At 41.1% G+C, this 13,648-nt stretch overlaps 1 protein-coding gene across 1 annotated transcript in view; it reads left to right on the forward strand.

Annotated features, from left to right (window-relative positions):
* Positions 1 to 13,648, forward strand: part of LOC138089024 (phospholipid-transporting ATPase IB-like) — a 112,381-nt gene that overhangs the window by 46,480 nt on the left and 52,253 nt on the right. The window contains exons 23-28 of the mRNA XM_068984359.1: positions 224 to 396; positions 2,306 to 2,489; positions 6,272 to 6,382; positions 8,745 to 8,819; positions 11,745 to 11,867; positions 13,064 to 13,142. Coding sequence (XP_068840460.1) covers positions 224 to 396; positions 2,306 to 2,489; positions 6,272 to 6,382; positions 8,745 to 8,819; positions 11,745 to 11,867; positions 13,064 to 13,142 — 745 coding nt within the window. The remainder of the gene's footprint in view (positions 1 to 223; positions 397 to 2,305; positions 2,490 to 6,271; positions 6,383 to 8,744; positions 8,820 to 11,744; positions 11,868 to 13,063; positions 13,143 to 13,648) is intronic.

Raw genomic sequence — 13,648 nt, forward strand, 5'->3', positions numbered from 1 at the left:
GTTGGAGGCTAATTACTTTACAATATTGTAGTGATTTTTGCCATACATTGATATGAATCTGCCATGGGTTTACATGTGTTCTGCATCCTGAACCCCCCTCCCACCTCCCTCCCCATCTCATCCCTCTGGGTCATCCCAGTGCACCTGCCCTGAGCACTCTGTCTCAAGGTCTTTTCATTTATATTTAAAACAGTAAAAGATAATTTCCCCCTCTTTGTTTTAGGCAACACAACAAGTGATTAATCAGAACTGCCAAGATCTTGGAGCACTGTTGGGTAAAGAAAATGACCTGGCCCTAATCATAGATGGTAAAACATTGAAACATGCCCTCCATGTTGAAGTCAGGAAGTGCTTCCTTAATTTGGCCCTCTCGTGCAGAACAGTATTATGTTGTAGGTAAGAATATATTCACTGTTGGTTTTTTCCCTGCTATATTTCATTTTTTTTTATGGAAAGAAAATATAAACATGGAAATATAAGTTTTTTTTCATAGACAAACTACCTTATTGGGAAAATATACACTCAAACTTAAATGCAAGGTCTGAATTTAATTCTACTTGTCAGGTTTAAGATTTACTCAAAAGCAGTTTATAATTTTTCAGTGGCACATTATTTTGGTATGTTATTTATTGATGTATTGGTCAAATGAAAGAAATCTTTCAGGCACAACAAAAGGAAAGGAAAGGAAAGTGAAGTCGTTTAGTCATGTCCGACTCTTTGCAACCCCATGGACTGTTGCCTATCAGGCTCCTCCATCCATGGGATTTTCCAGGCAAGGGTATTGGAGTGGGTTGCTGTTTCCTTCTCCAGGGGATCTTCCTGACCCAGGGATCAAACTTGGGTCTCCCACACTGCAGGCAGATGCTTTACCGTCTAAGCCACAGGGAAGTCCAGGTACAACAAAGGCCCTGGTCATTTACAGGGAGGGGTAAATTTGAAACCAAACCACTGAGACCTAGAGGAAAACGAATTTATGAGTGGTTATTGAGTTAACTGACTGTTGCTCAGTTAACAGATAGTCATTATAAGACTAATGTTATTTTAGGCTATATTTTCATACATGAGTGAGAAGACCCAAAATCAGAATAGTGATCATCCAGTTCTTTTCTTCACTGGTCAGAACTGACTTGGAGCTTTGGTAAAGCATACAGAACTGCGTTAAGGAGTAAGTGAAGAATCTGAGGACATGTGGAGAACTTGAGTGCCAAGAGGAGGGGATTAAGATTTAAATTAAGATATGATGAGTCAGGGGCTTTCTTAGGTGATGCTAGTGGTAAAGAACTCACCTGCCAATGCAGGAGATATAAGAGACGCAGGTTCAATCCCTGGATTGGGAAGATCCGCTGGAGGAGGACACGGCAACCCACTCCAGTATTCTTTCCTAGAGAATACAAGGACAGAAAAGCCTGGTGGGCTACACTCCACAGGGTTACAAAGAGTTGGACATAACTGAAGTGACTTAACATGCACTCACATGAAGAGTCAGACTTGAGATTAATTAAATTGATTAGTTTTTTCCCTCTACAAATATCATAGTCCAAACATAAAAGTGATCATCAGACTTAATGGTGAAGCTATTATCAGTGCAAGTATTTCAGTAAAAGAACCAGTGTCTCTTGATGAGAACTAGACTTACAAATAGGAGAAGGCAATGGCAACCCACTCCAGTACTCTTGGCTGGAAAATGCCATGGACGGAGGAGCCTGGTAGGCTGCAGTCCATGGGGTCGCACAGAGTCAGACACGACTGAAGCGACTTAGCAGCAGCAGACTTACAAATGGTTTCTGATCTCTTCTACTTCAGAAAATGTTTCTATTATACCCATAATGTAGTGATGTTAACTGAATGTATTCTCTTCATTGTGAAGCAAAGTTTATTTTTTTTCCCCCCAACTGTGTTTCTACCTTAAATTTTGGAGCATGTTCTAATCAAAGAAACCTTCTATCTGCTCAGTTTATAATAATCTCATCCTAAGTTTGAAAAGGTTAAATTTAAATAAGTTATTAGGAGTTGTTTTGAAGGAGGAGAATAAGTGAGGTCATTTGCTTACTGGAATATGAAACCCTGTGAGCCCTTATTGTTTTTGATAGAAGTGTGTGTCTAACTTGCTGACTGAGTGAATAAATGAGTGATGGGTAGGGCCTTCCTTAGAAATTAATGAATGAATTGGAAAATTTACCAGTAACTGCCATTTAAATGTGACTGTATGTGGATTATTGTTGACTCCTTTGTAAAGCCTTTTAGAACAGGATGAATAAAATGAACCAAAACATGGTTGGTTGTTTCTTTCTTTTTTTTTTTTCAGGTTATCTCCCCTCCAGAAGGCTGAGATAGTGGATGTGGTGAAGAAGCAGGTGAAGGCCATCACCCTGGCCATTGGGGATGGTGCCAATGATGTGGGGATGATCCAGACGGCCCATGTGGGTGTGGGCATCAGCGGGAATGAAGGCATGCTGGCCACCAACAACTCTGATTATGCCATTGCTCAGGTCAGTGGTGAGGGTGGCCAGCTGGGCATGGGGAGTGTTGAAGACCTCGGGTCCACCCCCAAGGTTTAGCCCAGTGTCTAAGCTGCTTTCAGTTTGAAGCTATCAGCACCTCTTTGAAGGCTATACTGCTCACTGATCAACAGGCTGATAAATGGAGAGAGGAGTTTTTAGGGCAAGAAATAGTGGCTTTATTGGGAAAGTCAGCAGACTGAGAACATGCTGGACTGAGAACCATCTTGCCTGAGTCCGAATTCAAGCTTATTTTATACTAAAAGGGGAGGGGATAAAGTCCTGGCTCTGGTCAGCTTCTGGAGGGGTGTGTGTTAACTTCTTTCTTCCTGAAGCCATTCACAGGTGGGCTGTGAGCTGAACCAAAAGGTATTTTAGCTTCCCCTGGAAGACAGGGTTCCTAGAGATGGGCCATTATGTGTAATTTAAACTTATAGGCAACATCCCTTTAGTGATTAGCTTGTAATAGAATACAGAGGTTCTACCCTATCTCCTTAGTTTTGTGCTGATGCATTTTGGTGCAGTAATGCATGCATATGTGCTAGGTTGCTTCAGTTGTGTCTGACTCTTTGGGACCCTCTAGACTGTAGCTTGCTGGGCTCCTTTGTCCATGGGGTTCCCTTGGACAAAGAATGGGTTACCTTGCCCTTCTCCAGGGGCTCTTCCCAACCCAGGGATCGAACCCACATCTCTTACGTCTCCTGCATTGACAGGCGGGTTCTTTACCACTGGCGCCACCTGGGAAGCCCTTGCAGCAGTAAAGGCCTCACCTTTCCAGTTTTGAAGTTTTAAAAACTGCTGCTGCTAAGATTCTGTAGTTCTGCTCATATAACGAGGTCCCCAGTCTCTCCAACCTGTATGTGCTTTGCTTTGTGGTACCTCATGATAAAGACTTAAAATATCCCTATTCCCCCCCAACCCTTTTTCTTAAGGAGATACTACTGCCTTTTGGCAGGCATTTAAAAAAATTCAGCTTTGTTTATTTAGAGCAGTTTTGCTTCACAGCAAAATGGAACAGAAAGTACAGGTATTTCCTGTACACCCCCAGCCCCCGCCACCTCAGCCTTCCCTGTTAACAACATCCTTTATCAGAGCAGTTCATGTGTTATAACTGATGAACCTACACAGGTCATTATCACCCAAGGCCCATAGTTTACACTAGGATTTTTCCTTGTGTTGTACATTCTGTGGATCTGAACAAATGTACAATGACATGTATCCACCATTATAGTATCACACAGAGCAGACTCACTTCCCTAAAACCCTCTCCTATTTGTCTCTACCCTTCGCCATAACTCTTGGAAACCACTGATCTTTTTACTGTTTCCATAGTTTTGCCTTTTCCATAATGTTGTATAGTTAGAATCACACAGCAGTCTTTTCACACTGGTTCCTTTCACAGTTATATGCATCTTAAAGTTCCTCTATGTCTTTGCAGTTTATCCAATTGTACATCTCTAAACAATATGTTTTACCTTGTGTGTGTGCTCAGTTGTGTCTGACTCTTTGCGACCCCATAGCTGTAACCCACCAGGGTCCTCTATCCATGGGATTTCCCAGGCAAGAATACTGTAGTGGGTTGCCATTTCCTCCTCCAAGGAATCTTCCTTACCCAGGGACAAATCTGTGTCTCTGGCTTCTCCTGAATTACAGGCAGATTCTTTACCACTGAGTCCCCTGGGAAACCCTTTCTTTTTAAGTTGTTGTTCAGTTGCTAAGTCGTGTCTGACTCTTTGTGATTCCCTGGACTGCAGCATGCCAGGCTTCCCTGTCCTTCACTATTCCCAGAGTTTGCTCAAATTCATGTCCACTGAGTCAGTGATGCCCCTCAATCATCTCATCCTCTGTTGCCTCCTTCTCCTCTTGCCCTCAGTCTTTCCAAGCATCAGGGTCTTTCCAATGAGTTGGCTCTTCTCATCAGGTAGCCGAAGTGTTGAAGCTTCAGCTTTAGCGTCAGTCCTTCCAATGAATATTCAGGGTAGATATCCTATAGGATTGACTGGTTTGAAGACTCTCAAGAGTCTTCTCTACTGCCACAGTTCAAAAGCATCATTTCTTGGATGCTCAGCCTTCTTTATGGTCCAATTCTCACATACGTACATGACTACTGGAAAAGCCATGGCTTTGACTATATGGGCCTTTATTGGCAAAGTAATGTCTCTGCTTTTGTATACACTGTCTAGGTTTGTCATAGCTTTCCTTCCAAGGAGCAAGCATCTTTTAATTTTGTGGCTGCAGTCACCATTCACAGTTATTTTGGAGCCCAAGAAAAGAAAATATGTCACCATTTCCTTTTTTCCCCCTTCTATTTGCCATGAAGTAATGGGACTGGATGTCATGATCTTAGGTTTTTAAACACTGAGTTTCAAGCCAGCTTTTTCATTCTCCTCTTTCACCTTCATCAAGAGGTGCTTTAGTTCCTCTGCCACTTTTCTTTTTATACCATATCTTGCAGGGGGTTTAGAATTGCAGTTGCAATCATGATCAGACAGAAAGTGCAGGATCCCAGGGCTTTCTTTTCTCCCTTCCACCCACCTAAGTCCCCTCACGAAGCTAGGCATGGATGCAAGAGACTGGTCTGACTCATGCTCTGCCCCTCCTTTTTATTAACACACTATTTCAGGTTAAGGAAACCACATTGAGCCCCATTAAATGTTTTCTGACTCACTTTTCCTTGAGAGTAACTTTGACTGGAGAGAGGGAGAGGGTGTCCGCCATGGTGTGGGCCATTTCATACTCCCTCGAATGTTGTCCTCGGGGCCATAGCGGACATTCTCCTATGTCTGTCCCATCCCCCACCCTTAGATGGGCTGCTGCCGAGGGTCTGTTGTCTTTCCTTTTCACTTCTTGCAGCACATGACTCTCCCTTCCTCAGAGAGGACCAGTGTAACACTTTGCTCACAGCCTAGATCTTTTTATTCTCAGAAAAGGGTAAATTATTCCCTTCTTCCTCTCTAAACTTCTTAATATTTTAAAACCATCCCAAGAAATGCAACTTTGATTTGCTGCTGCTGCTGCTGCTGCTAAGTCGCTTCAGTCATGTCCGACTGTGTGCGACCCCAGAGACGGCAGCCCACCGGGCTCCCCCGTCCCTGGGATTCTCCAGGCAAGAACACTGGAGTGGGTTGCCATTTCCTTCTCCAATGCAGGAAAGTGAAAAGTGAAAGTGAGCTCGCTCAGTCGTGTCCTACTCTTAGCGATCCCATGGACTGCAGCCTACCAGGCTCCTCATCCATGGGATTTTCCAGGCAAGAGTACTGGAGTGGGGTGCCATCACATGCTACCTCCTTCTTAACTTTAATTTTTCTCCTTGTATATTTACTATAGGAAATGGAGGGAAACTGATTCCTATAAGACTTTGTTACATGCACCTGATCAGACAGAAAAATCAGTGACTGATGTTCTTGCTTCCAGGATCTTCTTTCATTAAGTAATTCTGAGTCCCTTCTCACAATTAAGGTCCTAGATGTGGATCAGATCAAATTCTAAGCCTTGTATGTGACAAATGAAAATGCAAGCAGGATTTGCTGGGCAGAAAAGTGATGTTTATTTACTTATTTTAATAGTAAGAAAAGTTAATTTCACAGAGATCTGAAAAACTCCTTTATAGTGAACAGTCACGTCAGGGTGTCTGGGACTAGGCTTCATTCTGTTTCTGTCCTCCGGAGTGGGAACTGCTGAGGTGCGAACCCTGGGAAAATGACGTTTTGTGGGGTTTGTCACTAAATGGTAGGTTCCTTTGAACTTCATTGACTGTTATTTCTGTCTTTTAGTTTAGCTACTTGGAAAAGCTTCTGCTGGTTCATGGAGCTTGGAATTATTTTCGAGTGACCAAATGCATACTGTACTGTTTCTATAAGAATGTCGTGTTATACATCATCGAGGTAAGGGATGCTTTCTTTCCTTGAGGTGTGAGGTCTTGTCTTTGATACAGAGCTTGATAGTTCAGTGTTTTCCTTATTTACCTCACTAAGTACTGTTACATAATGCTGCCCTAAGCTGTGGCTCACATAAAATCGATTTAATAAAAAACGGCAAGCAAACTATGTCACATCATGATGACTTACTGACATAATGTGTTGTTTAAAAAAAAATAAATAAGAAAGTCCTATTTGGAACCAAAGTGTGTCTCTGCCAGCTCCAGATCCTTCTAGTAATCAGAGGCATCAGAAATCTCTGGGCTTTTGAACTGTTTTCCTCCTGATGCTGGAAATCTGGTCCCAAGGCTGTGGTTGTCTTCCTAACATCCTACTAGGGGCCAGGATGGGTCTTGTTCTTCCAGACAACAGCTCTTTCCTTTTGTCTTGGCTGTACTTAGCCCTGGTGGTTAAAGCAAGCGGAACAAGAAACCTTTTCACGAGTGTTGCTTCCATGTCAAGAAAATAACATGGAAAGAACCTGTACCTGTTCTCCTTCCGTGCTGGGGGCTGCGGAGCTGTGGCTCCCACGCTGCAGCCAGCCCTGCCGCCTGCCCCGGCTCCCATCCTCTGCACTGGCAGAGCGCCTGGCAGCAGGGCCTCTTTTTTTCCTGAAAGTGGACCAAAGAAGAGTTCCATAACTGCATTTTTCATGGAATCTGAGTGTTTGTCATGCCTTTATTGCCTCTGAGAAAGCATGTTTTCTCTAGTGTGTAGTATATAAGGGTAATGGGATTTTGGGGTGAATCTTTCTTTTACTACTGAAGTATCATTGATTCACAATATTACAATTTCTGGTATACAACACAGTGGTTCAGTAGTTTTACAGATTGTATTCCACTTAAAGTTATTATAAAATAATGGCTATATTTCCTTGTACTAAACAATATATCTTTGCTACTTATTTAATTTAAAATGATTATTTATTAGTTTTTAATGGATTAAAATTCATTTTAATGGTTGATTTACAATATTATATTCATTTCAAGTGTACACGCTTATTTTACACAAGGTAGTTCATGTCTCTTATTCCCATGCCCCTCCCTCACCGCTCCCGACTTGCGTCTCCCCACTGGTAGACGCAACCACTAGCTTGTTCTCTGTATCTGTGGGTCTGCTTCCTGTTTGTTATATTCACTAGTTTGTTGTCCTTTTTAGATTCCACACATAAGTGATAACATAGAGTATCTGTCTTTCTCTGTCTGACATTTCACTTAGCACAATACTTTCTAGGTCCATCCATGTTGTTGCAAATGACAGAATTACGTTCTTTTTTATGGCTGAGTAATGTCTCATTGTACATACATACAATCTATGGGGTCACAAAGAGTCTGACAGGGCTGAGTGACTTCACCTTACCTTACCTTATGTACATACCACATCTTCTTTATCTATTCGTCTGTTGATGGGCACATTATCTACAATAGTCAAATATGGGAGTGAATCTTGTAACTACCACCCTGACTTTTAAAATATCTGTGTAAGCTTTGAATTTGGCTGTGGAAACACATTTTTAAACATTTTATTTTGAAATAATGATAGATTCACAAGAAGTTATAAAAAATATTTACCAGAGTTCTTGTGAACCCTTCACTGAGTTTTCCCAAAGATAGCACCTTATATAAAACCACAGGATAATCTGAAACCAGGAAACTGATATTGGTACAACTCATTCAGAACTTATCCAGCTTTCATCAGCTTTGCACATGTGTGTGTGTGCGCGTGCGTGCATGCGTGTCACTCTGTGTCCTTTTATCCCTGTGTAGACTCATGTAACTACCAGAGTAATCAAGATACAGACCGTTCCAATAAAAGATACAAACTCGCCTCATCACCACAGGATCTGCCTCATGCTACCCCTTTATATTCACACCCACTCTGACCCCTGGCAGTAGCTCATCTATTCACTTTTCCTATAACGGAGTTCTTTCAAGAATTCTCTAAAAGTGCAATCATATACCATGTAACTTTTGAGACTGGATTTTTTTCACTCAATATAACTCCTTTCAGATCCATCCAAGTTGCTGCATGAGCAATCATTTTTCCTCTTGACTGCTATGTAGTAATCCATGGCACAGGTGGCTATCACTTGTTTACTAGTCACTTGTCAAAGGACATTTAGGTTTGTTCCAGTTTGGAGCCATCATGAATAAAGCTGCTGTGAACATGTGCATAGGTTTATGTGTAAACACAAGTTTTCACTTATTTGAGGTGAGTATCCAAGTATACATTGCTGAGTGTAAATGTACTGTTTTCCAGAGTGCCTTTAATATGAGTGTATGTAGGTCAGCACTGACATAGCAGTGCACTTGGCTTCCTTCTCTTTCAGCTTTGGTTCGCCATTGTTAATGGATTTTCTGGGCAGATTATATTTGAGCGTTGGTGCATCAGCTTGTACAATGTGGTAAGTAAGCACTCTCCCTCTCTCTCTCTCTGATGGCGTGAGGGGCTGTACTGTTTGTGTCTGGGACGCAGAGCTAAGTCCCTCATCTGCATCCACGGCTCACATACATCTTTAGGGCCTCTGATGCTGCCACACATCCTGCAGAAGCACAAACTCCCCACACATGGTTTCAATCATCGCAGATCATTTTATAGTAACTACATGATATTTCCCAGGTGGTGCTAGTGGTAAAGAATAGTCCTGCCAATGCAGGAGATATAAGAGACATGGGTTTGATCCCTGGGTCGGGAAGATCCCCTGGAGGAGGGCATGGCAACCCACTCCAGTATTCCTGCCTGGAGAATCCCCATGGACAGAGGAGCCTGCTGGGTCACAGTGCATGGGTTGCAAAGACTCAGACACAACTAGAGACTTAGCAACCATATACACAACATTTATATGCAATGTATTTTTTTTAATAATATTGATATTTCAGAAACTTTCTAATTTGCCTATACAACATTTTCATATTTTTAAGTCAAGTAAAAATTGCTGAACTCTTCCTAAACCCCCTGCATTTAATACATATAATTTAGATTTATCTCTATGTGTCTGTAAGTATGTGTGTGTGTTTATAGTGTAATTCAATGTCCTCTTAAGCCTCTTGGTAGAAAATTTGTGTTTATCGAAATAGAACATGCTGTGCTTGTACTAAATGCTGAATTTTTATATCAAACCTATAGTAAATACAATTTTCCATTTTAATGGAATCTTCTAATAATAAATAATCCCATACCATTACTTGAGTTATTTTGAATTCAAAAACTAGATGTTTATTAAATAGTAAGGCTAAGTGGCTTTTAACCCACATGACCTTTTAATTTTTGCTTTATTTTTCTTGGGTTATAATCCCACCAAAGGGTTAGAAGTTAAGAAACGTAACATAAAAATGAGGCTCCCCCCAAGTATCCCATGACCTCTCTCGTGCACTGTGTTATTGCAGTGACATTATACTCTGCGTGCTCTGTGCTCTCACTCCTAAAGATCTATCTTCTGGGAGCTGAAATTCCAGAACAGATTGAAGTTACTGAATAGAAGTCATTGGGTGCTCAGTGACTGCTATGCATATTTACAGTCATGTGAGTGCCAATGGCTGGGGGTATTTGGTCAGAGCACTACACCAGGGAAGCTTGGGTCCTATGCAGAGTTGTCTCTGCCAGGCTCTTGGTCACAAAGGACAATACTGATAAACTTTCTTAAGCCACAGCTATTGACCAATGGAATCTTGCCAACTGGAACTCCAGTGGAAAATTTAAATAATTATGGAAAATTGAGAATAAAATATGATGACATGCTTATTAAATATCCATTAACTTATTAACTTTCATCCCATTACAAGTATATTTTACAGGTGAAAAAACAATGAAAACCAGGACATTCCAAATAATAGTTACTGGCAATGCCAGAGATGGACTCTGTCTACTTATTTGAAAACTAAATTTATATGAGTTGTCATGCTACTTCTAGAGGTTGTATATTATTTCTGCTACTGCTCATGCATGACTAACTGCTATAGGAATTACCCTCCTACAGAAAGGCTAGAATAGCAGAAAAAATGTATGAAACAATAGTTTTCAGGCACTAGATGCCAGGCTGCTCATTGCGTGATCCCCAAGAGCAGGCCAAAGTGAAGGAAGATGGGCCCACAGGGAAGCCCGCTGTCTTTACTGAACTGAAGACACAGAGGGTGGAGTTCAGTGGGCCAAGAAAGCTAGAATTTGCCAGACAGACTATCAGAGACAGGCAAACTGCACTGAGAGATGGAGAGAGGGAAAGAGTTGCAGACACAGAGAAATACAGAGACACAGTGTTTCTGGAAATGTGTAGCTGTTCCCTTGAGCCTCTGGTTGAGGATTTATCTGTTTGTACATGAGAAAAGTATACTCAGAGCTAAGGGAAACTCAGGTCTCCTGCATTGCAGGCAGATTCTTTACTGTCTGAGCCACCAGGGAAGCCACTGGAAAGCAGCGGGCTGGATTTCTGGAGCTCGCTCAGGGGTAGGAACCGTTTGTATTCCAATTAGCCTGTTGGGGAAGACCTATTACACAAGCTACTGGGGAAATTCCTTACGTGAGTCACACTTTTAACAATAAGGATGAATTAGTCCCACAATAAGAGCTTCCCAGGTGGAGAAGGAAATGGCAACCCACTCCAGTGTTCTTGCCTGGAGAATCCCAGGGACAGGGGAACCTGGTGGGCTGCTGTCTATGGGGTTGCAGAGAGTTGGACACGACTGAAGTGACTTAGCAGGTGGTGCTAGAGGTAAAGAGTTCAGTTCAGTCGCTCAGTCGTGTCCGACTCTTTGTGATCCCATGAATTGCAGCACACCAGGCCTCCCTGTCCATCACCATCTCCCGGAGTTCACTCAAACTCACATCCATTGAGTCAGTGATGCCATCCAGCCATCTCATCCTCTGTCGTCCCCTTCTCCTCCTGCCCCCAATCCCTCCCAGCATCAGAGTCTTTTCCAATGAGTCAACTCTTCGCATGAGGTGGCCAAAGTACTGGAGTTTCAGCTTTAGCATCAGTCCTTCCAAAGAACACCCAGGGCTGATCTCCCTGCTAATGCGTGAGATGTAAGAGACTTAGGCTCTATGCCTGGGTTGGGAAGATCCCCTGGAGGAGGGCATGGCAACTCATGCCAGTATTCTTGCCTGGAGAATCCCATGGACAGAGGAGCCTGGAAGGCTGAAGTCCATGGGGTTTCTAAAGAGTTGGACACAACAGAAGGGACTAAACAACCGCCAGGTGTCTCACCCAGCTTCCCGCACAATGATACCTTAGTAATTGCAATACATTATCAAAGCCAGGAAAATGACATTGGCACAGCACTCTCTCAGATACAGACTGAAAGCTCTTTATAATAGGTTCTTGTTTCCTATGCAGATTTTCACATCACTGCCACCCTTTACTCTCGGAATCTTTGAACGGTGTTGTAGTCAGGAGAGCCTGCTCAGGTACCCACAACTCTACAGAATTTCTCAGACAGGTGATATTTTCAACATAAAGGTAAGCAGAAGGTTATTGCAAGTTTTTCAACTTCCCTCCAAAAGGTGCTTTTGTCTCTTTCCTTTCTGATGCTTTAGGAAAAATAATTTAAAAACAACAAGGAATGCAGCCCTATGTCATATTTCCTTGTATTCTACCTAAGGTTCTGTGAATCCTGAGGTTTTCCAGTCTGACATTAACTTTGTGTTTGAGCCAGCTTGTTTCCTAAAAATTGCTTCGTGCTGTGCTATGCTTACTCCAGGAAACTTTAGTTGCCGGCGAAAGATGTTTTTTCCACGCTCTTTTTTTTTTTCCTCTAGTCCTTTATCTGTAAGTCTTCCTGGCAAGCATGAAAAAAAAAAAAGCTAGTGTATTTAGAATTGAATGAACAAAGACTTGTTTTTGTTATTTTTCTGTCATATCCTAACCTTGTGCACCCTTCTTTGGTTGATTCCAGAGATATTATATTATTGAGATATCCTTTAAGAAAACTCTGCAGGCATACCTTATTTTATTGTGCTTTGCAGATACTATTTTTTTTTTTTTTTTTACAAATTGAAGTTTAGTGGCAAACCTGTGTTGTCAGATGATGGCTAGCCTTTTCACTGATGTGTAAACATTATTTTTAGACAATGCCCACTTAATAGACTACGTATAGTGTAAACACAACTTTTATATGTACTGGGAAACTAAAAAACATCACGTGACTTGCTTTATTATGATATTTGCGTTATGGTGGTGGTCTGGAACCAAATCTGCAATGTCTCTGAGGTATGCCTGTCTATGGTATATTAAACATTATTTTGACCACAGTCAGGGTATAGATATAAAAGTACAGGGTGTATCATATAAAATATGATATTAAATTATATTTTAAGTGCTATAATTTAAAGATTGAAAGTATTTTTAAATTACTTCTTTAAATTAGTTCTTTTTTGCTAGGTAATTAAAGCCTTTATATGTTTTTTTAAATAAATACATTATCTTTGAATTCTACATATTTATATTTATTAAATATGTTTTTCAAATGATATCATCCTATAATTTCACAGTCATTTCTTTTAAAAAGAGACTAAAGATATGGAAATTTTTAGTCTCCAGTAAGACATTTTAGCTTAGTAACTGTGTTTCACACAGCAAATAAACTTTATAACATTACATATTTTTAGAGTTAGACCTGGATACTATCTTGATTTTCTTGCTTTGTTTTCTTTTAGGTGCTTTGGATTCAGTGTATAAATGCTATTGTCCATTCATTCATTCTCTTCTGGTTGCCTGCAAAAATGCTGGAGCATGGTAGTAACTTCATTGTTTTCTCTGTGTGTGTGTCTACAGATAGAATTGAAGAAAGCAAAAGTAGGATTAAAAATATAGGTTTATATATATTCACCTAAGTCACTTCAGTCATGTCCGACTCTGTGAGACCCCATAGACGGCAGCCCAACAGACTCCCCCGTCCCTGGGATTCTCCAGGCAAGAACACTGGAGTGGGTTGCCATTTCCATCTCCAATATATTCACCTAAACTGATAGTATAATCTGGTTAACAGATTGTAGTTTGAGCATTTAACAGAGGGCCTTTACAGCCCATTGTCCTTGCCTCTAACATGTATAAATTGTAACTTAATGCTTTTATTGTTAATTTTTAATAAATATTTGAGTCAGGAGGTCTGATAGAAAGCACAACAGTTCTACTGAGTCATAGATTCCCTCTGTTAGTTTGAAACTTTTGTCTACTATATTTATTGCTTTCATTTCTAAAACTTTATGCTTCAATTTAAACGGTAACAAGTCCAACAGGCC

This window comes from Capricornis sumatraensis, chromosome 12 (assembly GCF_032405125.1).
Source record: "Capricornis sumatraensis isolate serow.1 chromosome 12, serow.2, whole genome shotgun sequence".
Lineage (NCBI taxonomy): Eukaryota > Metazoa > Chordata > Mammalia > Artiodactyla > Bovidae > Capricornis > Capricornis sumatraensis.